Below are 27,628 nucleotides of genomic sequence, written 5' to 3'. Positions count from 1 at the left end.
CCGGAGTGCACCGGAGAGTACGGGAGAGTAGTAGAAGCACACATACACACTCATACACAGGTAAAAATCCGGAGTCGCATTCCAACATGGCGTTCGACGAAGAAATGCCTTCGCGTAACTGTTAGATCTTCCACTTTTAATTCATTAAAATTAAAAAGATTCGCGTTTAGAGCTAGAAAAAAAATAGATAAATCGATTAAAATCATAAATAGTGATTAAATTATACTTAAAATTAAAGTTAATATTAAAGTGAAGATGAGAAAAAATTTAAATTAATTAAAAATAAATAAATAGAAACAGAACAAAGTGATTTTTTTTAAATGTGTATGTGGTGTGTTGTGTAATATAATTATGGTGGTTAAGGTGGATTTTTCAGTTTATCTTAGAGATGTCACATAGGGATTTTACGGAGGTAAATGGATTTGAAAAAAATTATTTTATGGGAGAATGAACACGAGGGGTATAGTTTTTGAGAAAAAAGTACTTTAATTATACGCCGCGCTGTATAACCGCAAAACGACTACAAATATACGAGGAGGAAAAATTAAAAAAAAAATTAAAAAGAACAATGAGGGTCGTGGTTTTTAATCGAGACTAATTTTTTTTTGAGTTGTTTTTAAAGTTGGTTCTTCCTTCCGCAGGTAGAGCCCCAGGGTACCGACGAGTTGCCCGCAGCCAGTAGGCAATTATTTTTAGAAAAAGTAAGTTTTGTTTGGGAACTAATAAATTTAATGTTGAAAACGATGCTGAGATGTTACAGATAAGATGATATTGAGTGATGTGAATAATAATATTTTGATTACGAACGATATTGTGAGAGATAATACCGAGTAGATTGATTATTTTAAGGCTGATGACGTTAAGAGTTCGTTTAAAGTTAAGTTATGAACGATGTTGAGATAAGAGATTAAAAAAAATATAACTTTGTTTCGTCATAACTTTTTGACTCACCCTTTTCTATCTTAATATTTTTTGCTAGCTATCTTACTTTACAAGATAACAGACCGTTTCCGTACATATCAGCGACCCTGTATATAAAATATACTTTTTTCATATACATATACATTATTTTCTCGAGAACTATAAACACCAGGAAAATGAAATTTGCTTTCTAGCTTATTTGTACTTTCAATATACATTTAAAATATCTTAATAGATTTTTTTTTATGTCAGTGTTTTTTTACTGTTATTATTGTTTTTCAAATACTCGAAGTTTCAAAATTTAAAATTTATTGATTTTTGTAAAGTTGTTTATTTTGATATTAATGGATAGAAAATTAAAAATCCTTTAAAATGAACCCAAACTCGACCTATTTATCTCCAACCGTTATCAAGATATCTTAATTTTTAGCAAAAAAATTTGACATTTGACAGCTTCTAACCTACCTTTTTTATGTTTTAACCTAAATATATCATGTTTGGTATCAAATTAAAGCATTTTTGATTCTTATTAAGATCATTACAATATTTATCGTTATATTTAATTTTGACATTTGACAGTTTCGAACCTCACTTTGTCATTTTTTAACCCAAATATGCCATATTTGGTATCAAATTAAAGCATTTTTGATGCTTATTACGATTATTTCAATATTTATCAAAAAATCGTTACTTTTAATTTTGACATTTGACAGTTTCTAACATACCTTTTTTAAGTTTTAACCCAAATATAGATATTTTTTTAATATTAATGGATAGAAAATTAAAAATCCTTTAAAATGAACCTAAACTCGACCTATTTATCTCCAAGCGTTATCGAGATATCTTAATTTTTAGAAAAAAGAAAATGGCGGTTATTTGATATTTGACAGTTTCTAACCTAACCTCTTTAATTTTTAACCCAAATATACCATGTTTGGTATCAAATTAAAGCATTTTTGATTCTTATTACGATTATTTCAATATTTATCAAAAAATCGTCACATTTAATTTTGACATTTGACAATTTCTAACCTTACTTTGTCATTCTTTAACCCAAATATACTATATTTAGTATCAAATGAAAGCATTTTTGATTCTTATTAAGATCATTTCAACATTTATCAAAAAATCACTATATTTAATTTTGACATTTGACAGTTTCTAACCTAACTTTTTTTAATTTTTAACCCAAATATACCATGCTTGGAATCAAATTAAAGCATTTTTGATTCTTATTAAGATCATGTCAATATTTATCAAAAAATCGTTATATTTAATATTGACATTTGACAGTTTCCAACCTAACTTTTTTATTTTTAACCCAAATATGTCTTGTTTGGTATCAAATGACAGCATTTTTGATTCTTATTAAGATTATACCAATATTTATCAGACATAGTTATTTTCAATTTTGACATTTGACAGTTTCTAACGTAACTTTTTTAATTTTTAGCCTAAATATACCATGTTTGGTATCAAATTAAAGCATTTTTGATTCTTATTACGATTATTTCAATATTTATCAAAAAATCGTTACATTTAATTTTGACATTTGACAGTTCTTAACCTAACTTTTTTCATTTTTAACCCAAATATAGATATTTTCTTTTAATATTAATGGATAGAAAATTAAAAATCCTTTAAAATGAACCTAAACTCGACATATTTGTCCTCAAGCGTTATCGACATATCTTATTTTTTAGCAAAAAGAAAATGGCGGTTATTTGACAGTTGACAGTAACCTAACTTTTTTAATTTTTAACTCAAATATACCATGTTTGGTATCAAATTAAAGCATTTTTGATTCTTATTACGATTATTTCAATATTTATCAAAAAATAGCTATATTTAATTTTGACATTTGACAATTTCTAACCTTACTTTGTCATTTTTTAACCCAAATATACTATATTTAGTATCAAATTAAAGAATTTTTGATTCTTATTAAGATCATTTCAATATTTATAAAAAAATCGTTATATTTCATTTTGAAATTTGACAGTTTCTAACCTCACTTTGTCATTTTTTAATCCCAATATACCATATTTGGTATCAAATTAAAGCATTTTTGACATTTATTACGATTATTTCAATATTTATCAAAAAAATCGTTAAATTTAATTTTGACATTTGACAGTTTCTAAACTCACTTTGTCATTTTTAACCCAAATATGTCATGTTTGGTATCAAATGAAAGCATTTTTGATTCTTATTAAGATCATACCAATATTTATCAAGAAATAGTTATTTTCAATTTTGACATTTGACAGTTTCTAACCTACCTTTTTTAAGTTTTAACCCAAATATAGATATTTTTTTTAATATTAATGGATAGAAAATTAAAAATCCTTTAAAATGAACCTAAACTCGACCTATTTATCTCCAAGCGTTATCGAGATATCTTAGTTTTTAGCAAAAAGAAAATGGTGGTTATTTGACCTTTGACAGTTTCTAACCTAACTTTTTTAATTTTTAACCCAAATATACCATGTTTGGCATCAAATTAAAGCATTTTTGATTCTTATTAAGATTATTTCAATATTTATCAAAAAATCGCTATATTTAATCTTGACATTTGACAGTTTCTAACCTCACTTTGTCATTTTTTAACCCAAATATGCCTTGTTTGGTATCAAATGGAAGCATTTTTGATTCTTATTAAGATCATACCAATATTTATCAAGAAATAGTTATTTTCAAGTTTGACATTTGACAGTTTCTAACCTAACTTTTTTAATTTTTAACCCAAATATACCATGTTTGGTATCAAATTAAAGCATTTTTGATTCTTATTAGCATGATTACAATATTTATCAAAAAATCATTGCATTTCATTTTGACATTTGACAGTTTCTAGCCTAACTTTTTTAATTTTTAACCCAAATATACCATGTTTGGCATCAAATTAAAGCACTTTTGATTCTTATTACGATTATTTCAATATTTATCAAAAAATCGTTATATTTAATCTTGACATTTGACAGTTTCTAACCTCACTTTGTCATTTTTTAACCCAAATATGCCTTGTTTGGTATCAAATGGAAGCATTTTTGATTCTCATTAAGATCATACCAATATTTATCAAGAAATAGTTATTTTCAAGTTTGACATTTGACAGTTTCTAACCTAACTTTTTTAATTTTTAACCCAAATATACCATGTTTGGTATCAAATTAAAGCATTTTTGATTCTTATTAGCATGATTACAATATTTATCAAAAAATCGTTGCATTTCATTTTGACATTTGACAGTTTCTAGCCTAACTTTTTTAATTTTTAACCCAAATATACTATGTTTGGTATCAAATTAAAGCATTTCTGATTCTTATTAAGAATATTTCAATATTTATCAAAAAAATCGTTATATTTAATTTTGACATTTGACAGTTTCTAACTCACCTTTTTTATTTTTAACCTAAATATATACAATTGATGCTGATTGTTGATACAATATTAATTATGGAGCCTCGCCCGCAAGCGACCTCGGCTTAAGCAAGAAACATCATACACAGGGTGTCCCACATCACATAATCAGGCTACGTCATAGATTCTTGGCCATATCGACTTAAATGTAGAGCCTCGCCCGCAAGCGACCTCGGCTCAAGTGAAAAACGTCATGTATTGTGTTGACCAGATTTAGTTAATGTGGTATCAACCCCTAAATCATTTCTGACATTCTTCGATATCATTCTAAACATATCGCAATATTGCCCATCGTTCTGAACATTACTCAATATGATAATGGCACCCCTCAGCATAGTATAGAACATCCCTCAGTTTGGCAGAGGCCAAACTTATACATCGTATGATCTTAGATAACTCTTAATAATGTCCCTTATATACAGGGTGTCCCACTTAAGAGAAGACCATCAATTAATTAACTTTTCTTATTAATGATTCATACTTTAGGTGAGACAATCAAACGCGGCCTGTCAAAATGGAGATTTCGCAACAGCCGTGGCGCTTTACACGGACGCCTTACAACTCGACCCAACGAACCACATCTTATACTCAAACAGATCGGCGGCCAAGTTAAAACAAGGACTTTTCTCGCAAGCCCTTCAAGACGCATGTAGTGCGCGCGATCTTTGCCCAACTTGGCCGAAAGCTTATTATAGGTAACCAAATCATTTTTAATTTTTAATTAATTAATTAAAATTAATTTCTTTTTTTTTTTTTGTAAATAGACAAGGAGTAGCTTTACAATGTATGGGTCGCCACGGTGATGCTTTAGCAGCTTTTAGCTCCGGTTTGGCGCAAGATCCGACTTCGCAACAACTTTTATCGGCGTTAATAGAAGCCTCGGTAAAATCGCCTTTAAGACATAATCTAGAACCGACATTTCAACAATTGGAATTGATGAAACTCGATCAAAGTCCGTTTGTTTTAATATCGGTTGTAGGTCAAGAACTTTTAGCGGCCGGCTTATACAACTCGGCAGTCACCGTTTTGGAATCAGCATTACGAATCGGATCTTGCTCGCAAAAGCTCCGCGGAAGCGTCTTTTCGGCGTTAAGCTCCGCGCATTGGGCTCTAAATCAACTCGATAAAGCCATTGGTTATATGCAACAAGATTTGGCGATCGCAAAAAGCTTAGGGGATACAGCTGGGGAGTGTCGGGCGCATGGAAATTTAGGGTCGGCTTATTTTAGTCAAGGGTCGTACAAAGAAGCTTTAACGGCTCACCGATACCAATTAGTCCTTGCGATGAAATGTAAAGATACTCAAGCTGCCGCTTCAGCTTTGACGTCTTTGGGGCACGTTTATACCGCGATCGGGGATTACCCCAACGCTTTGGCTTCGCATAAACAATGCGTGCAATTAGTTAAACAAATGGGGGATAAATTACAAGAAGCTCGCGAAATCGGGAACGTTGGGGCCGTTTATTTAGCGATCGGGGATTTCGATTCGGCCGTTGATTGTCACACGCAACATTTAAGGATCGCTAGGAGGTTGGGAAATCAAGTCGAGGAGGCTAGGGCTTATAGCAATTTAGGATCGAGTCATCATTATCGAAGAAATTTCGCCCAGGCTATTGTGTATCACGAAAAAGTTTTGAGATTAGCTCAAAATATTGGGGATAAGTAAGTAACAAATCTCAGTCATAAACCTTAAACGTTTAAAATAAGAACAGATTCCCGAAAAAACGATTTTTTTAATTGTAAAGGTTTTTTCTTAATATTAAGGGATAGAAAATTAAAAATGCTTTAAAATGAGCCCAAACTCGACTTATTTATCTCTAACCGTTATCGAGATATCTTAATTTTTAGCAAAAAAAAATGGCGGTTGTTTGACAGTTATAACCTAACTTTTTTATTTTTGAACCCAAATATATCGTGTTTGGTATCAAATTAAAGCATTTTTGATTCTTATTAAGATCATTTCGATATTTATCAAAAAAACGTTATATTTAATTTTGACATTTGACAGTTTCTAACCTAATTTTTTTATTTTTAATCCAAATATGTCATGTTTGGTATCAAATTAAAGCATTTTTGATTCTTATTATGATCATTTCGACATTTATCAAAAAAACGTTATATATAATTTTGACATTTGACAGTTTCTAACCTAACTTTTTTATTTTTTAACCCAAAAATATCATATTAAGGGTTGGAGATAAATAAGATGAATTTGGGCTTGGTTACAAGCATAAAAAAGTTAGGTTAGAAACTGTCAAATGTCAAAATTAATATGTTTTCTCCTATATTACATTAGGCAACTCTTGAAATGTTAACAATCACCATAAGACACGTCAAAATTGTTTTCATTTGATATCCAACACGATATATTTGGATTAAAGTTAGGTTATAAACTGTCAAATGTCAAATTAAACAACGAAAAAAAATTTTTGGTTATAAAGGTGTTCTTTTTTAACATAAATGGGCAGAAAACTAAAAATGCTTTAAAATGAACCCAAACTTGACTTATTTATCTCTAACCGTTATCGAGATATATTAATTTTTAGCAAAAAAAAATGCGGTTATTTGACATTTGACAGTTATAACCTAACTTTTTTATTTTTGAACCCATATATACCGTGTTTGGTATCAAATTAAAGCATTTTTGATTCTTATTAAGATCATTTCAACATTTATCAAAAAATCGTTATATTTAATTTTGACATTTGACAGTTTCTATCCTAACTTTCTTATTTTTTAACTCAAATATATCGTATTAAGGGTTGGGGATAAATAAGTTGAATTTGGGTTCGGTTACAAGCATAAAAAAGTTAGGTTAGAAACTGTCAAATGTCAAAATTAATATGTTTTCTCTTATATTACATTAGGCAACTCCAGGAATGTTAGAAATCACCATAAGACACGTCAAAATTGTTTTCATTTGATATCCAACACGATATATTTGGATTAAAGTTAGGTTATAAACTGTCAAATGTCAAAATTAAACAACGAAAAAAAAATTATTGGTTATAAAGGTGTTCCTTTTTAACATAAATGGACAGAAAATTAAAAATGCTTTAAAATGAACCCAAACTCGACTTATTTATCTCCAACCATTATCTAGATATCTTAATCTGTAGCAAAAAAAATGGCGGTTATTTGACATTTGACAGTTATAACCCAACTTTTTTATTTTTGAACCCAAATATATCGTGTTTGGTATCAAATTAAAGCATTTTTGATTCTTATTAAGATCATTTCGATATTTACTAAAAAATCGTTATATTTAATTTTGACATTTGACAGTTTCTAACCTAATTTTTTTATTTTTAACCCAAATATGTCATGTTTGGTATCAAATTAAAGCGTTTTTGATTCTTATTATGATCATTTCGATATTTATCAAAAAATCGTTATATTTAATTTTGACATTTGACAGTTTCTAACCTAACTTTTTTATTTTTTAACCCAAAAATATCATATTAAGGGTTGGAGATAAATAAGATGAATTTGGGTTTGGTTACAAGCATAAGAAAGTTAGGTTAGAAACTGTCAAATGTCAAAATTAATATGTTTTCTCCTATATTACATTAGGCAACTCTTGAAATGTTAACAATCACCATAAGACACGTCAAAATTGTTTTCATTTGATATCCAACACGATATATTTGGATTAAAGTTAGGTTATAAACTGTCAAATGTCAAAATTAAACAACGAAAAAAAAATTTTTGGTTATAAAGGTGTTCTTTTTTAACATAAATGGGCAGAAAACCAAAAAAGCTTTAAAATGAACCCAAACTCGACTTATTTATCTTTAACCGTTATCGAGATATATTAATTTTTAGCAAAAAAAATGGCGGTTATTTGACATTTGACAGTTATAACATAACTTTTTTATTTTTGAACCCAAATATATCGTGTTTGGTATCAAATTAAAGCATTTTTGATTCTTATTAACATCATTTTAACATTTATCAAAAAATCGTTATATTTAATTTTGACATTTGACAGTTTCTATCCTAACTTTCTTATTTTTTAACTCAAATATATCGTGTTTGGTATCAAAAGAAAGCATTTTTGATTCTTATTAAGATCATTTCAATATTTATCTAAAAATCATTAATTTAATTTTGACATTTGACAGCTATTAACCTAACTTTATTATTTTTAACCCCAAATATATCGTGTTTGGTATCAAATTATAGCATTTATGGTTCTTATTAAGATCATACCAATATTTACTACAAAATCGTTATTTTCAGTTTTGACATTTGACAGTTTTTAACCTAACCTTTTTATTTTTTAATCCAAAAATGTCATATTAAGGGTTGGAAATAAATAAGATGAATTTGGGTTCTTCTTCGAGCATAAAAAAGTAAGGTTAGAAACTGTCAAATGTCAAAATTAAACAACGAAAAAAAAATTATTGGTTATAAAGGTGTTCTTTTTTAACATAAATGGACAAAAAATTAAAAATGATTTAAAATGAACCCAAACTCGACTTATTTATCTCCAACCGTTATCGAGATATCTTAATCTTTAGCAAAAAAAATTGCGGTTATTTGACATTTGACAGTTATAACCTAACTTTTTTATTTTTGAACCCAAATATATCGTGTTTGGTATCAAATTAAAGCATTTTTGATTCTTATTAACATCAATTCAACATATATCAAAAAATTGTTATATTTAATTTTGACATTTGATAGTTTCTAACCTAACTTTTTCATTTTTTAACCCAAATATATCGTGTTTGGTATCAAATTAAATCATTTTTCATTCTTATTAAGATCATTTCAACATATATCAAAAAATCGTTACATTTAATTTTGACATATGACAATTTCTAACCTAACTTCTTTAATTTTTAACCCAAATACATCGTGTTTGGTATCAAATTAAATCATTTTTGATTCTTATTAAGATCATTTCAAAATTTATCAAAAAATCGTTATATTTAATTTTGACATTTGACAGTTTTAACTTTTTTAATTTTTAACCCAAATATACCATGTTTGGTATCAAATTAAATCATTTTTGATTCTTATTAAGATCATTTCAATATTTATCAAAAAATCCTTAATTTAATTTTGACATTTGACAATTTCTAACCTAACTTCTTTAATTTTTCACCCAAATACATCGTGTTTGGTATCAAATGAAAGCATTTTTTTACGGGATTACGAATTTTTCAACTTTATGAATAAATTAAATTTCTTTTGTTGTAGATCTGTGGAAGCTCGAGCTTACGCGGGATTAGGCCACGCCGCGCGATGCGCTGGGGATTATTCCCAAGCGAAACATTGGCACGAACGCCAACTCGACATGGCTTTAGCAACACGGGATAAAGTCGGGGAAGGGCGAGCTTGTTCCAACTTAGGGATCGTTTATCAATTACTCGGAGAATACGACGCTGCTTTAAAGCTTCACCAAGCGCATTTAGCGATCGCGAGAAACCTCCAAGATCGCGCAGGGATGGGGCGAGCTTACGGAAACATCGGAAACGCTTACTCAGCGGCGGGGTATTATGAATCAGCCATAAAATACCACAAACAAGAATTAACGATAAGCAAAGAAGTTCACGATAGAAGCTCCGAGGCGAGTACTCATGGTAACTTAGCAGTAGCTTACCAAGCGATCGGAGCCCATGATATGGCCTTATTACATTATCGAGCTCATTTAGGAATTGCCCGCGAATTAAAAGACACAGCCGGGGAAGCTTGCGCTTTATTAAATTTAGGAAATTGTTTAAGTTCACGCAACGAATTCGGAGAAGCCATCCCATACTACGAACAATACTTAATGTTATCCCAAGAATTGGCCGACATCGAAGGAGAAGCAAAAGCTTGCCACTTCTTAGGATACGCTCATTATTGCATCGGAAATTACCGCGAAGCCGTGAGATATTACGACCAAGATTTAGCCCTAGCTAAAGATTTACAAGACAAAATGAACATGGGGAGAGCTTATTGCAACCTCGGATTGGCCCATTTAGCTTTAACGCAATTAGACACAGCTTTAGAGTGCCAAAAATATTTTTTGGCAATCGCCCACATGACGAATAATTTAAACGGGAAATTTCGCGCTTTGGGAAACATCGGCGACGTTCTAATCAAAATGCAAGAAATTGACGAAGCCGTTAAGATGTATCACCGCCAATTAGCTTTGGCGAGAAGTAATCGAGATCGCACGATGGAAGCCGCAGCTTGCGGGGCTTTAGGAATCGCGCATCGGCTTCTAAAAAAACTCGATAAAGCTTTAGGGTATCACACCCAAGAGTTAACGTTGAGACAAGAAATGTCGGAGCTTCAAGGCGAATGTAAAGCTCACGGGCATTTAGGCGCCGTCCATATGGCGTTGGGAAACTACACCCACGCCGTTAAATGCTACCAAGAACAATTAGAACGCGCCCAAGAACTCCAAGATTGCGCCGTTGAAGCTCAAGCTTACGGAAATTTAGGAATCGCTCGTCTAAATATGGCGCATTACGAAGATGCAATCGGGTATTTCGAGCAACAATTAGCAACTTTGGAGCGATTAAGCACGTCCACGGCTCAATTGGATAAAGGGAGGGCTTTTGGGAGTTTGGGGGATTGTTACGATGCGTTGGGGGACCCCGAGGAAGCTGCGAAATGCCACGAACAATATTTATCGATGTCGTTGAAGTTGAAGAGTTCACGGGATCAGGAGAGGGCGTATCGCGGGTTGGGGCATTCGCAAAAATCGTTGGGGAATTTACAACATGCGCTGGTTTGTTTGGAGAAGAGGTTGGTGGTTTCGCACGAATTGGGGAGTATGGAGTCGAAGGCGGCTGCTTATGGGGAGTTGGGACAGTTACATGCTAATTTGGGGAATTCCGAACAAGCCATTTCGTGCTTGGAACATCAGAAAAGTATCGCTCAAGAATTAAGTAAGTTTTTTTATCATAATTTCTTAATAAGGATCATTTCGTAAATTTTTTTTTAATTATAAAAGTGATTTTTGTTTAACATTAATGGATAGAAAATTAAAAATCCTTTAAAATGAACCCAAACTCGACCTATTTATCTTCAACCGTTTTCGAGATATTTTAATTTTTAACAAAAAAAAAAATGGCGATTATTTGACAGTTGACAGTTCCTAACCTAACTTTTTATTTTCTAATCTAAATATAACGTGTTTGGTATCAAATGAAAGCATTTTTGATTCTTATTAAGATCATTTCAATATTTATCAAAAAAACGTTATTTTTAATTCTGACATTTGACAGCTTCTAACCTAACTTTTTCATGTTTTAACCCAAATATATCGTGTTTGGTATCAAATTAAAGCATTTTTGATTATTATTAAGATCATTTCTATATTTATCAAAAATCTTTATATTTAATTTTGACAGCTGACAGTTTATAACCTAACTTTTTACCTTTTTAACATAAATGGACAGAAAATTAAAAATGCTTTAAAATGAACAAGAACTCGACTTATTTATCTCCAACCGTTATCGAGATATCTTAATCTTTAGCAAAAAAAATGGCGGTTATTTGACATTTGACAGTTATAACATAACTTTTTTATTTTTGAACCGAAATATATCGTGTTTGGTATCAAATTAAAGCATTTTTGATTCTTATTAAAATCATTTCGGTATTTACCAAACAATCGTTAATTTAAGTTTGACATTTGACAGTTTATAACCTAACTTTTTACCTTTTTAACACAAATACATCGTGTTTGGTATCAAATTAAAGCATTTTTGATTCTTATTAAGATCATTTCATCATTTATTAAAAAGTCGTTACATTTAATTTTGACATTTAACAGTTTTTTGACAGTAACCTAACTTTTTCATGTTTTAAATGTCATAATTCCGTAATCAACACGATTTGGGTCACTTGAAACTCAAGAACAGATTACAACACAATTCAGTAAAAAAATGTCTAACCTCAAAACCCGAAAAATTTGTTCTTTTTTTAGCATTAATGGATAAAAAATTAAAAATCCTTTAAAATGAACCCAAACTCGACCTATTTATCTTCAACCGTTTTCGAGATATTTTAATTTTTAACAAAAAAAAATGGCGATTATTTGACAGTTGACAGTTTATAACCTAACTTTTTATTTTCTAATCTAAATATAACGTGTTTGGTATCAAATGAAACCATTTTTGATTCTTATTAAGATCATTTCAATATTTATCAAAAAATCGTTATTTTTAATTCTGACATTTGACAGCTTCTAACCTAACTTTTTCATGTCTTAACCCAAATATATCGTGTTTGGTATCAAATTAAAGCATTTTTGATTCTTATTAAGATCATTTCAATATTTATCAAAAATCTTTATATTCAATTTTGACAGTTGACAGTATATAACCTAACATTTTACTTTTTTAACACAAATACATCGTGTTTGGTATCAAATTAAAGCATTTTTGATTCTTATTAAGATCATTTCAACATTTATTACAAAGTCGTTAAATTTAATTTTGACAGTTTCTAACCTAACTTTTTTATGTTTTAAAAGTCATAATTCCGTATCCAATAAGAATTGGGTCACTTAAAACTGAAGAACAGATTACAATACAATTTAGTAAAAAAAATTTCTAACCCCCAATCCCGAAAAAGCGATTTTTTTAATTGTAAAGTTGTACTTTTTTTAACATTAATGGATAGAAAATTAAAAATCCTTTAAAATGAACCCAAACTCGACCTATTTATCTGCAACAGTTATCGAGATATTTTAATTTTTAACAAAACAAGATGGCGTTAATTTGACAGTTGACAGTTTATAACCTAACTTTTTTATTTTCTAACCCAAATATAACGTATTTGGTATCAAATGAAAGCATTTTTGATACTTATTAAGGTCATTTCAATATTTATCAAAAAATCACGACATTTAATTTTGACATTTGACAGTTTCTAACCTATCTTTTTCTTGTTTTAACCCAAATATATCGTGTTTGGTATCAAATTAAAGCATTTTTCATTCTTATTCACATCATTTCAACATTTATCAAAAAATCGCGACATTTAATTTTGACATTTGACAGTTTCTAATCTAATTTTTTATTTTTAACCCAAATATATCGTGTTTGGTATCAAATTAAAGCATTTTTCATTCTTACTAACATCATTTCAATATTTATCAAAAAATCATTACATTTAATTTTGACATTTGACAGTTTCTAACCTAACTTTTTCATGTTTTAACCCAAATATATCGTGTTTGGTATCAAATTAAAGCATTTTTCATTCTTATTCACATCATTTCAACATTTATCGAAAAATCGTGACATTTAATTTTGACATTTGACAGTTTATAACCTAACTTTTTTATTTTTTATCCCAAATATCCCATGTTTGGTCTCAAATTAAAGTATTTTTGATTCTTATTAACATCATCTCATATTTATCAATAAATCGTTATATATATAATTTTGACATTTAATTTTTAACCTAACTTTTTCACGTTTTAACCCAAATATATCGTGTTTGGTATCAAATTATAGCATTTTTGATCCTTATTAAAATCATTTCAACATTTATCAAAAAATCGCTTCATTTAATTTTGACATTTGACAGTTTATAACCTAACTTTTTTATTTTTTAACCCAAATATGCCATGTTTGGTATCAAATTAAAGCATTTTTGATTCTTATTAACATCATTTCATATTTATCAAAAAATCGTTATATATATAATTTTGACATTTAATTTTTAACCTATCTTTTTTATGTTTTAACCCAAATATATCGTGTTTGGTATCAAATTAAAGCATTTTTGATCCTTATTAAGATATTTATTAAAAAATTTAATTATTTCAGGTGACAAAATCATGGAATCCGAAGCAATAAGTGGATTAGGCACCGTTTACCAACAAACCGGCGACTACTCCACAGCTTTACGTTGCCACCAAAACGACTTAGAAATCGCCGAACACTTAGGATTACCTAACCTACAAAGTCGCGCTTGCGGAAACATCGGCGCGGTTTACGAATCCCTCGGAAATTACGAACAAGCCGTAAGATACCAAGAACAACACCTTCAAGTAGCCGCAAGCACCAACGATCAACTCGCAAAAACTTTAGCTTACAGCTCATTAGGGCGAATTCACCAACTCTTAGGAAATATAACTCAAGCCATCGCGTATTTAACTCAAGGTTTGTGCATAGCGGAAGTTTTGGGGAAACGCGACGAAGAAGCAAAGATAAGGAATAGATTAGGATTGGCTTTGTGGGTTAACGGAGATTTAGAGGGGACTCAAAAACAACTTGAGATCGCAACGAATTTGTTAGAAAATATCCGGAAAGAAGTTAAAAATTCGGATAAAATCGGGTTATTCGATCTCCAAACGTCGAGTTATCAAGTTTTACAACGCGTTTTAGTCGGGTTAAACCGCCACGATGATGCTTTGGTAGTCGCGGAACGATGGCGAAATCGAAACGATTTTGAAAACAAAGAAAAATATTTTGAGAACAAAAAGAACGATGAAATTGGGGGTAATTTAGAACAAATTAAGGAGTTGGTTAATCGACAAAGAGCTTCAGTTATTTATTATAGTATAGCCGCGGGGTTTTTGTACTCTTGGTTAATAACCCCGATGAAAGGGGTGGTTAAGTTCCACCAAACTTCGTTGAACGATGAAGTTGAAGTCCCCAATTTAAATAATAACAATAATTTCTTTAAAAACTCGGGGATTTTAGAAAAATTAGTTTCTGCAGTTCGTGATAACTTGGGTTGCGAATTTTTTTCGACGATAAACGAAGATTCATCAAATTCATTCCCTGATGATAACCCGCAAGATAGAAACGGGGGATTTTTGCGCATGGTGAATCGCCAGCATTTAATGAACTCGAGTAATTATAGTTTATCGTCGCTATTTTCGCTGGGAAGTGTTGGAGGGTCGATCGCCTCGCTGCAAGGATCAACAAGATCGAGTACAAGCGCTCAAGGTTCAACACGGTTACCACCACAAAAACGAAAAACCTGGAAAGGGCCATCTTGCTTACACGCTTTATACACACTCCTAATCCAGCCTTTCGAGGAATTTCTCCCAGCGAAAAAAGACACAAAAACGAAAAAGGAGTTAATTTTAGTGCTCGAAAACGATTTATATTTGGTCCCATTTCCGGTTTTGAGATCATCCCAAGACAACGCCGAGTATTTGTGCGAAAGATTTTCGTTATTAACCGTCCCAAATTTATCCTCGCTAAAATCAAAGTGCCAGAAAAAAAATAAAATTAACACCGACGGCGTGAAAAGCTTAGTTATCGGAAACCCAAAGTTATCTCAATCCATCACCGATCATTGGTTTTGGAAAGAAATTCCTCAAGCTGAGCAAGAAGCCATGATGATCGCTGAATTATTACAAACCCAAGCTTTTACCGGAAAAGAAGCAACTAAGGAGCAAATTTTGAGCCAAATTAACGAAGCTGAATGTGTCCATTTCGCCACTCACGTTTCCTGGAAATTATCCGCTGTGGTTTTGAGCCCACCAAATGATGTTTTGGAGGAAGAGGAGCAACAAGAAGCGATTTCATTAAGCACAAGCAACGAATTACCCCCAACTTCAGAGTTTTTATTAACCCCGAATGACTTCAATTCGCTCCAACTCAACGCAAAATTAGTCGTAATTAATTCATCCCACACGAAAGACCAACAAAATTGGGCCACATCCGACGGGTTAATAACCTTGGTTAAAAGCTTATTAGGAGCAGGGGTCCAAGCTGTCTTAATTTCATTATGGCCCGTTCCCGATACAGCAACAAAAATTTTATTACGAGCTTTTTATTCCGCTTTGTTGCAAGGAACGCGAGCTGCTCGAGCTTTGGCAGAAGCAATGCAAACCGTGCAACACACAAAACACTTCGCGCATCCCGCAAATTGGGCTGGATTCGTGCTAATTGGGATGAACGTGAGAATTTCGAACAAAGTTGCTTTAATGGGGCAAGCCCTGTGCGAGTTATTGCGGGTTCCGGAAAAATGCCGAGATGCTTTGAGGGTTACGCTACATTTGGTGGAGAAGAGCTTGCAAAGGATCCATCGGGGGCAGAAAAACGCGATGTATACTACTCAAAAATCCATTGAAAATAAGGTTGGTTAAGTTTTAATTTCGTTTAAATCGAGTTAAAATCGATTAAAACTGTTTAAGAATGTGTGGAATTGCTTAAATTTGATTAAATGGTAGTTGCAAAAATGATTTTAAGTCGTGTAAAGTAGGGTTGATGTGCCAAAATCATCATGGTGATGACTAAAATTGAAATAAAGTCGATTAAAATTGTTTAAGAATTTGTGGAATTGCTTAAAGGTGATTAAATGGAAGTTGCAAAAAAGATATTAAGTATGTGAGTCGTGTAAAACAAGCTTGATGAGTCAAAATCGTCATGGTGATGAGTAAAATTGAAATAAAGTCGATTAAAATTGTTTAAGAATTTGTGGAATTGCTTAAAGTTGATTAAATTGAAGTTGCAAAAATGATATTAAGTATGTGAGTCGTGTAAAACAAGCTTGATGAGTCAAAATCGTCATGGTGATGAGTAAAATTGAAATAAAGTTGATTAAAATTGTTTAAGAATTTGTGGAATTGCTTAAAACTGATTAAATTGAAGTTGCAAAAATGATATTAAGTATGTGAGTCGTATAAAGTAGGGTTGGTGAGTCAAAATCGTCATGGTGATGACTAAAATTGAAATAAAGTTGATTAAAATTGTTTAAGAATTTGTGGAATTGCTTAAAGGTGATTAAATGGAAGTTGCAAAAATGATATTAAGTATGTGAGTCGTATAAAGTAGGGTTGGTGGGTCAAAATTGTCATGGTGATGACTAAAATTGATATAAAGTTAATTAAAATTGTTTAAGAATTTGTGGAATTGCTTAAAGTTGATTAAATGGAAGTTGCAAAAAAGATATTAAGTATGTGAGTCGTATAAAGTAGGGTTGGTGCGTCAAAATTGTCATGGTGATGACTAAAATTGAAATAAAGTTGATTAAAATTGTTTAAGAATGTGTGGAATTGCTTAAATTTGATTAAATGGTAGTTGCAAAAATGATATTAAGTCGTGTAAAGTAGGGTTGATGTGCCAAAATCATCATGGTGATGACTAAAATTGAAATAAAGTTGATTAAAATTGTTTAAGAATTTGTGGGATTGCTTAAAGTTGATTAAATGGTAGTTGCAAAAATGATATTAAGTATGTGAGCCGTGTAAAACAAGCTTGATGAGTCAAAATCGTCAATGGTGATGACTAAAATTGAAATAAAGTCGATTAAAATTGTTTAAGAATTTGTGGGATTGCTTAAAGTTGATTAAATGGAAGTTGCAAAAATGATATTAAGTATGTGAGTCGTGTAAAACAAGCTTGATGAGTCAAAATCATCAATGGTGATGACTAAAATTGAAATAAAGTTGATTAAAATTGTTTAAGAATTTGTGGAATTGCTTAAAATTGATTAAATTGAAGTTGCAAAAACGATATTAAGTATGTGAGTCGTGTGAAACAAGCTTGATGAGTCAAAATCATCAATGGTGATGAGTAAAATTGAAATAAAGTTGATTAAAATTGTTTAAGAATGTGTGGGATTGCTTAAAGTTGATTAAATGGAAGTTGCAAAAATGATATTACGTATATGAGTCGTGTAAAACAAGCTTGATGAGTCAAAATCATCATGGTGATGACTAAAATTGAAATAAAGTCGATTAAAATTGTTTAAGAATTTGTGGAATTGCTTAAAGTTGATTAAATGGAAGTTGCAAAAATGATATTAAGTATGTGAGTCGTGTAAAACAAGCTTGATGAGTCAAAAACATCAATGGTGATGACTAAAATTGAAATAAAGTTGATTAAAATTGTTTAAGAATGTGTGGAATTGCTTAAAGTTGATTAAATGGAAGTTGCAAAAATGATATTAAGTATGTGAGTGGTGTAAAGTAGGGTTGGTGAGTCAAAATCATCATGGTGATGACTAAAATTGAATTAAAATCGATCAAAATTGTTTAAAAATTTCTGGAAACACTTTTAATTGATGAAATGGTAGTTGCAAAAACGATATTAAGTATGCAAGTCGTGTAAAACAAGCTTGATGAGTCAAAATAACCATGATTTTCTTCTTCTTTGTACATTCCCACTTTATCTAGGGTCAGCTCTCCTAATATATCTGCACCACGATTTTCTGTCCTGGATTGGTGGGTCAAATAAATTATTTTTATTTAGTATCTTATTGTTACTCATGCTAGTCATCAGGTAGAACGAGGTTGGGTTGGGTTGAATTGAGTTTACTTGGGTTGGGTTGAGTTTTTCAATTCAAGATGGCGTTTACGACATTTAGCGGCCATCTTAGAAACCTGAAAATAATTTCTAGGATTATCTCTTCGCCACTTTTGTTGTAAAATTTTTCACCAAGTCTTTATAATGAGTGGTTCCCGAGATACAGTATTTTGCATGCTTATTTGGCCACCCTGTTGGCTTCCACATCCAAAAGTATTAAAGATCCCAGATACTTAAATTGTGCAACTTGAGACTCGGAACTGGTGTTGCCTCAGGGTAATAAATGGTAGCCTTACTGGTTGAGCGTTGACCAAAACTGTTTTTCAGTGTTCCATCTTTGATCTGCTCACTTTGAGAGTTGCTCTGGAGAGCGATTATAGTCTATCTTCTTCATATACGCCTCTAAGATCCCATTATGATCACACTCCCTCTCTTCCAAAGTTCTGAAACGTTCTCGAAGTGTATGAATATTAACGTTCTCTGCCAAGTCTTGATCTCTTCCCAATCTGTCACTAGCTTCATTCCTACACTCATAAAAAATTTGTATATCGTTTCCAAGATATTCTATTATACCAAACTATTTCTTGCACCATAGTGTATGACCAAGAATAGGAATGGAATTTGCTAATCGTAGTTTCTGACTTTTTTTGGATAGTTTGGCATCTTACCAGTGTAATCACAAGTTTTTTCTTGCAACCCATAATTTTTTGAGTGCAATTCCAGACTTGTTCTTGCAGTATAATATCTATCCAGTGTAATTTCAAACATATCCATAAAGTACCAAGTCCTGCCATTGCATTTCCAGATTTAGCTTCCAATTTGAGGTTCACCCAATATAATTACTAACATTTTTTTACAATTTCATGTATAATTGGGGTAATTCCAAACAATTTCTTGCTCCGTAGTGTACGACCAAGTTAATTCCAGACTTCCCCATTCAGTTTGGAATTTGTTAGTCGTAGTTTCTGACTTTTTTTGGATAGTTTGGCATCTTACCAGTGTAATGACAAGTTTTTTCTTGCAACCCATAATTTTGTTAGTGCAATTCCAAACTTGTTCTTGCAGTATGATATCTATCCAGTGTAATTTCAAACATATCCATAAAGTACCAAGTCCTTCCATTGCATTTTCAGATTTAGCTTCCAATTTCAGGTTCACTCAATGTAATTACTAACATTTTTTTACAATTTCATGTATAATTGGGGTAATTCCAAACAATTTTTTGCTCCGTAGTGTATGACTAAGTTAATTCCAGACTTCCTCATCCAGTTTAATTTTTTCAAATCGTAGTTTCTGACTTTTTCTGATAATTTGGCGTCTTACCAATGTAATTGCAAGCTTTTTTTTGCAATCCATACTTTTATTATATACATTATTACATTTCCAGATTTACCTTGCAATTTGAGGATCATACAATGTAATTCCAAACTATTTCTTGCACCGTAGTGTATGACCAAGATGATTCCAGACTTTTTCATTCACTTTGGAATTTGCTAATCGTAGTTTCCAAGTCTTCGAGATCGATGCACTTTTGAAAGTTGTTGTTTATCAGAATTACGTCATGTGAGATACTTCGTTGGAAACTTTTTTCCAACATTGCCGTTTAAGTCGCATTAAGCAGATTTAGTCTCCCAAATGATATGGGTCAGCCATAAACTCATCTTGGTCTTCCCAGCATGATTCCTTTCATGGTGACTAATAGATTTTGTCTCTAAAGTAGCCGACTTAACGTCCTTTCTTGACTACGTCCAACACTAAACTTTTTTTTGTTTTGTTTTTAGGTTGGATTAATAAACGGTTGGAAAGAGCTATTAATGTCAGTTGGATTTCGTTTTGAGCCAGCCTCAAACGGCATCCCAAGCAGCGTTTTTTTCCCCCAATCGGACCCAGAAGAGCGCCTCACTCAATGCTCCGCAAGCCTACAAGCTCTCCTCGCATTATCAAGCACCTCAATTCAAGCCCTCTCAAAGCTAACCTCCAGCCCGGATGTTGCAGATGACATCATCGCGGTGATCCAATCCTCATTGTCCCAATTTTCCAACAAAAATCTTGAATCTGACAGCAACATCAATGTTGAATTGAACGTTCGATTATGGCGCACACCCGGATGTCACGAATTGTTGGCCTCGTTGGGTTTTGATTTATCCGATGTGGGCCAAGATAAGGTTACTTTAAGAACTGGGAAGCAAGCCAATAAGCGCAATGTCCATTTCACTTTGCAAGCTTTGTTGGCGCTGTTTGATACTCAAGAAGCTCCGAAGAGTCTTCCGGTTGATTCATCGAGCGTTTCGGGAGATGATGACGACGATTTTAATAAAGAGGAAGCAACACAGGAAGTTGCCCCCAAAGCAAATTCAGTTCAAAGATTGACTTTCCCAAGACCTGTTTTGCCATCGAAGAGGCTAGGGGGTGCTTTTACGAGCTATGTGAGGCGGAGAGGGGAACCCGATGGCAGAACTGCTAACCCAGGGGATGCCACGACGACCCAAAATAATCAAAATAAAAAAAGTGGGGTTATTTTGGCACGACCTGGAGGTGGTGAGAGTGATGCTGCGTTCACTCCAAGTCCTCCAGTTGCGCTTCATGGCGAAAATCAAAGCATAGCGATGAGTTTGGTGCATCAAAGTAGGATAAGGAATTTGTACTCGCAAGATAATGTGTTGGTTAAAGACAATTTAAGACCTGATAGCTCAAGCTCAACGAGCTCTGTAAATGAGTGGGAGAATGGGCATAATACTGTGTTGAGAAGAAGTAATCAACCCCCTCCAATTCCACCCCCGCGGAACAACAAAGCCCCATTAGTCGATTTACCCCTATACAACAACTTAAACTTCGAAAACAGCTCCGACAGCGAATTGGAAAAAATGTTCAATCGAAATCAAAAACACCAAAAGAATAACTCAAAAAACAAAAACAACCAAAACATGTCAACCTTAGACCGATTAAGCGTCAGAACCGAAATAAACCCCTCCCAAAACATTTTACCACAACAAAAAAAATTAATCCCACTCACCAACGAAGAAAACCTCAACACCATCAACGAAAGACTACTTTATTTCTCACCAAACGAATCGGCGCCAAAAGAAATCAAACCAAACGAAGACAAAAATCCCCCATCTCAAACCCCCCAAGAAACGACATCTACTTTACCGACATCCTCAGCGTCAAATCCCACAAAAACAATTCACGACACCATTTTAGCAACGCAATTGCGCCATATCAACCGCGAATTAACCCCGACGATTTCCGAAGTTTACCACGAAAGAAATATCGGATTAGGATTAGCCCCGCCGTTGGCGAAATTGTTATTAAACCCGGTTAGTTCCGGAAATTCGGATAATACCTCGAATACGACGAATTTGTTGTTGGATAAAATCGGGTTGGGGTTGTTGGAGGGAAATAACGTCGAAGTGAATTCGGGTAATCCCGGAAATTGTATGCGATGTAAATTGGATAGTTCGCTTTGCGTCTGTTGCAAAACGGTTAAATCGGCTTCGAAACCTTGGTTGTCGGAGAACGCGAGCGCTTTGCAACAAATTCATAGTTCCGATTTAACAACCGCCGATATTTTAGAACGCGAGGTTAAAAATAAAAAATCGATGAGGTAATTTAAATTAATTAATTATGAAATTTGTTATTAATTTTGTGTTTTGTAGAGGTGATCAAAGAAAAGATGATTCGAGCGATCCGAAAAGGTTATCGCCGTTTTCGGAGATGTCGAAACGCGATGAAGGTGACGGAAGGAGTATCGCGGATAGTAATTGTTCTAGTTATAAAGGTACTCAATTTAGGACTTATCACGGGACGGATAAGGGGAAAATGCAATTGGGGAGGATGCGCGGCACTCTCGGGCCGGCTTCCGTTAGGAAATCGAAAACGCAACATCAAACGTGACAGTTATTATTAAGATTATGATTAAGTGTTTAAAAAAGTGTAAAGAATTATTTATGAATTTAGTTAGAATAAAAAAATTAATTGTAAAAGTATTTTTTTAACCTAAATACGTCTCCTAATGATGTTTTTAATCGATTAGAACAAAATTTTGAGATTTTAACTTAATTTTCATAAATAAAATTAAAAATGCTTTAAAATGAACCCAAACTCGACGGGGTTATCTTAAAAAATAAAAAAGTTAACCTCAAAAACGAAAAACGTCAACTGTCAAAATGATGTATTAAGAGATTTTAACTCTATTTTCATAAATAAAATTAAAAATGCTTTAAAATGAACCCAAACTCGACGGGGTTATCTTAAAAAGTAAAAAAGTTAACCTCAAAAACGAAAAACGTCAACTGTCAAAATGATGTATTAAGAGATTTTAACTCTATTTTCATAGATAAAATTAAAAATGCTTTAAAATGAAACGAAACTCGATGGGGTTATCTTAAAAAATAAAAAAATTAACCTGAATATCAAAAAACGTCAAATGTCAAAATTCTTTTTTGTGAATTCCAACTACATTGTTTTAAATATAATTAAGAATGGTTTAAAATGAACCCAAACTCGACGGGGTTATCTTAAAAAATAAAAAAGTTAACCTCAAAATCGAAAAATGTCAACTGTCAAAATAATACATTATGAGATTTTAACTCTATTTTCATAAATAAAATTAGAAATACTTTAAAATGAACCCAAACTCGGCGGGGTTATCTTAAAAAATAAAAAAGTTAACCTCAAAATCGAAAAATGTCAACTGTCAAAATAATGTATTATGAGATTTTAATTCTATTTTCATAAATAAAATTAAAAATGCTTTAAAATGAACCCAAACTCGACGGGGTTATCTTAAAAAATAGAAAAGTTAACCTCAAAAACGAAAAACGTCAACTGTCAAAATAATGTATTATGAGATTTTAACTCTATTTTCATAAATAAAATTAAAAATGCTTTAAAATGAATCCAAACTCGATGGGATTATCTTAAAAAATGGAAAAGTTAACCTCAAAAACGAAAAACGTCAACTGTCAAAATAATGCATTATAAGATTTGAACTCTACTTTCATAAATAAAATTAAAAATGCTTTAAAATGAACCCAAACTCGACGGGGTTATCTTAAAAAATAGAAAAGTTTACCTCAAAAACGAAAAACGTCAACTGTCAAAATGATGTATTAAGAGATTTTAACTCTATTTTCATAAATAAAATTAAAAATGCTTTAAAATGAACCCAAACTCGACGAGATTGTCTTAAAGAATAAAATAGTTAACCTCAAAATCATTAAACGTCAACTGTCAAAATGATTTTTAAATCGTCACACTTCGGGTGTTTTTAGTGATAGATATGTCGTGTTTGGTGTCGTTTTAAAGGAAATTTCCCGGAGATTAAGATTATTTGTGCAAAAATTGAAAAAATTATCATCGAAGTAATAATTTTTTAAATTTTAACCTCAAAATCATTAAACGTCAACTGTCAAAAGAATCTATTAAGAGATTTTAACTCTATTTTTTTTAAATACAATTAGAAATGCTTTAAAATGAATCCAAACTCGATGGGATTGCTTAAAAAGTAGAAAAGTTAACCTCAAAATCGAAAAACGTCAACTGTCAAAATGATGCATTAAGAGATTTTAACTCTATTTTCATAAATAAAATTACAAATGCTTTAAAATTAACCCATACTCGACGGGGTTATCTTAAAAAATGGAAAAGTTAACCTCAAAAACGAAAAACGTCAACTGTCAAAATAATGCATTATAAGATTTGAACTCTATTTTCATAAATAAAATTAAAAATGCTTTAAAATGAACCCAAACTCGACGGGGTTATCTTAAAAAATAGAAAAGTTAACCTCAAAAACGAAAAACGTCAACTGTCAAAATGATTTTTAAATCGTCACATTTCGGGTGTTTTTAGTGATAGATATGTCGTGTTTGGTGTCGTTTTAAAGGAAATTTCACGGAGATTAAGAAAAATTATAATCGGAAGTAATAATTTTTAAATTTTAACCTCAAAATCATTAAACGTCAACCGTCAAAACAATGCGTTAAGAGATTTTAACTCTATTTTTTTTAATACAATTAGAAATCCTTTAAAATAAACCCAAATTCGATGGGATTGTCTTAAAGAATAAAAAAAGTTAACCTCAAAATGGAAAAACTTTAACTGTCAAAATAATGTATTAAGAGATTTTAACTCTATTGTCATAAATAAAATTAAAAATGCTTTAAAATGAACCCAAACTCGGCCGGGTTGTTACAAAGAATATAAAAGTTAACCTCAAAATCATTAAACGTCAACTGTCAAAATGATTTTTAAATCGTCATATCTTCGTTGTTTTTAATGATAAATATGTCGTGTTTGGTGTTGTTTTAAAGGAAATTTCATGGAGATTAAGAATATTTGTGAAAAAATGAAAAATATTATAACCGGAAGTAAAGTTTTTTCATAAAAACATTTTGAATTTATTAATTAATCTTTTTTACAACTTAATCAAAATTAAGCTGCCGAAAACTCCCTTCTAAGCAGCAATCATCACTCCCCGACCAATCATTTTTCGGAACTGGTCCCTCCAAAACAACCCTATCGATGTTTTCAAACAACCCCTGATACCCAACTAAAATCCCCTTCCACTTCTCGTTTAATTCTCGCAAAGAAAGTTGATTTCCCCCAAAATCTTTCGGCAAACACTTCGAATCAATGAATTTCTTTAAATCTTCTTTATCTTTATGAACGTAGAACTAAAATTTGTTATCATTAATAAATTAAAAATCGTCTTTTAGACAATTTCTTATCTCACCCGATTTCTTATTTTCTCCTTCATGAATTGTTTCAATAAATTCGCGCTATTCACGAAAATCATTTGATCGGTAATTAAATGTACTTGTTTAACAAGAACCGGAAACGCTTCTTGGACCAAAACGATGACCTTTTTTAGTTGACTAGCGATCATTTTGGCCCCGATCGCCGCCGTTGCAAATTCGCAATCCAAAACGATTATTTCGCCGGCTAAAAAGTTTTCTTCGTGGCATCGAAGTTCGCAAGTTAAAGCTGCTAAACGCAGTACTTTTAATGGATCGAACGTTTCGATGTCGTTGTTGAATATTTTTAAAATTGTTATTCTATAACCTTCTTGGGTTATTTCCGGCATCGTTACGGAATACATAAAATTCAAAGCTTTTAAATCTTCCTCAACCGTCAAAACTCGCTTATTAAATAAATCCGGATGTAAAGTTTTCGAAATAAAATATTTCTCAATTTTCTTTTTCGCGTCTTCTAAGATATGTTTCGATCCGCGAATATAAGCTGAAAGAATTCTTTTATCGTAATTCTTGGGGAGATAACTTTGCGATTCGATCCATTCCTCGAGCAATTTTAAATTAATCCTTAATTTATCTTCGTTTTCGTTGAGCGCAGCCCTAATTTTAACTTTTTGCTCTTCATTTGGGGGGATTAAAACATCCCAAATCGACATTTTAATAACTCTTTTTCGACAAACTTTTTGTAACACACTTATACTTCACTGCGTTTTAAAAAAAACTGATTGACAATGGATTCATTCGTATTCGATACGAAGAAAAAGAAAGTTTAACGATGGAAAGGATTTTTTTAGGACACTTTCACTTTAAATAATATATTTTGAGTGTGCACAGGTTAAAAAAATGTTAAAAATTAAAATTAATAAAATATTTAATTAATGTTTAAAAAATTGTTACTTCTGATTGTAATTTTTTTCATAAATATTCCTAATCGCCGTGAAATTTCCTTTAAAACGACACCAAACACGACATATCTATCACTAAAAACATCCGAGATGTGACGAATTAAAAATCATTTTGACAGTTGACGTTTAATAATTTTGAGGTTAACTTTTTTATTGTTTAAGACAATGTCATCGAGTTTGGGTTCATTTTAAAGCATTTTTAATTTTATTTATGAAAATAAAGTTAAAATCTCTTAATACATTATTTTGACAGTTGACGTTTTCCGATTTTAAGGTTAACTTTTTTATTTTTTAAGGTAACCCCATCAAGTTTGGGCTCATTTTAAAGTATTTTGAATTTTATTTAAGAAAATCGAGTCAAAATCTCAATGCATCATTTTGACAGTTGGCGCTTTTCGATTTTGAGGTTAACTTTTTTATTCTTTAAGACAATCCCACCGAGTTTGGGTTTATTTCAAAGCATTTCTAATTGTATTAAAAAAAATAGAGCTAAAATCTCTTAACACATTGTTTTGACAGTTGACGTTTAATGATTTTGAGGTTAAAATTTAAAAATTATTACTTCCGATTATAATTTTTTTAATTTTTGCACAAATATTCTTAATCTCCGTCAAATTTCCTTTAAAACAACACCAAACACGACATATCTATCACTAAAAACACCCAAAATGAGATGATTTAAAAATCATTTTGACAGTTGACGTTTAATGATTTTGAGGTTAACTATTTTATTCTTTAAGACAATTTCGTCGAGTTTGGGTTCATTTTAAAGCATTTTTAATTTTATTTATGAAAATAGAGCTAAAATCTCTTAATACATTATTTTGGCAGTTGACGTTTAATGATTTTGAGGTTAACTTTTTATTCTTTAAGACAATCCCACCGAGTTTGGGTTTATTTCAAAGCATTTCTAATTGTATTAAAAAAAATAGAGCTAAAATCTCTTAACACATTGTTTTGACAGTTGACGTTTAATGATTTTGAGGTTAAAATTTAAAAATTATTACTTCTGATTATAATTTTTTTAATTTTTGCACAAATATTCTTAATCTCCGTCAAATTCCCTTTAAAACGACACCAAACACGACATATCTATCACTAAAAACACCCGAAACGTGATGATTTAAAAATCATTTTGACAGCTGACGTTTAATGATTTTGAGGTTAATTTTTTTATTCTTTAAGATAACCCCGTCGAGTTTGGGTTCATTTTAAAGCATTTTTAATTTTACTTATGAAAATAGAGTTAAAATCTCTTAATACGTTATTTTGACAGTTGACATTTTTCGATTTTTAGGTTAATTTTTTTATTTTTTAAGATAACCTCATCGAGTTTGGGCTCATTTTAAAGCATTTTTAATTTTATTTATGAAAATAGAGTTAAAATCTCTCAATACATC

General features: G+C 31.5%; 2 protein-coding genes and 1 long non-coding RNA gene across 3 annotated transcripts in view; 1 reads left to right on the top strand and 2 right to left on the bottom strand.

Moving 5' to 3' along the window:
- Window positions 1–27,628, bottom strand: part of LOC111416054 (uncharacterized) — a 42,392-nt gene that overhangs the window by 4,195 nt on the left and 10,569 nt on the right. The gene's annotated exons all lie outside the window — the stretch shown is intronic.
- On the top strand, window positions 323–22,551 carry LOC111416006 (tetratricopeptide repeat protein 28). Its single transcript, XM_071201077.1, has 8 exons — window positions 323–412; window positions 642–701; window positions 4,831–5,039; window positions 5,109–6,005; window positions 9,552–11,233; window positions 14,129–16,398; window positions 20,350–22,172; window positions 22,225–22,551. Exons 1-8 carry the CDS (start codon window positions 389–391, stop codon window positions 22,460–22,462), a joined length of 7,203 nt encoding a protein of 2,400 aa, XP_071057178.1. The 5' UTR covers window positions 323–388; the 3' UTR covers window positions 22,463–22,551.
- On the bottom strand, window positions 24,941–26,209 carry LOC111416131 (retinaldehyde-binding protein 1-like). Its single transcript, XM_071201094.1, has 2 exons — window positions 25,305–26,209; window positions 24,941–25,245 (listed from the first exon to the last, which is right to left on the bottom strand). Exons 1-2 carry the CDS (start codon window positions 25,977–25,979, stop codon window positions 24,994–24,996), a joined length of 927 nt encoding a protein of 308 aa, XP_071057195.1. The 5' UTR covers window positions 25,980–26,209; the 3' UTR covers window positions 24,941–24,993.

Source organism: Onthophagus taurus, unplaced genomic scaffold, assembly GCF_036711975.1.
Source record: "Onthophagus taurus isolate NC unplaced genomic scaffold, IU_Otau_3.0 ScKx7SY_16, whole genome shotgun sequence".
Taxonomy (NCBI): domain Eukaryota; kingdom Metazoa; phylum Arthropoda; class Insecta; order Coleoptera; family Scarabaeidae; genus Onthophagus; species Onthophagus taurus.
Note: the sequence above shows the minus strand (reverse complement) of the source record. Positions and strands in the feature narration are given on the sequence as shown.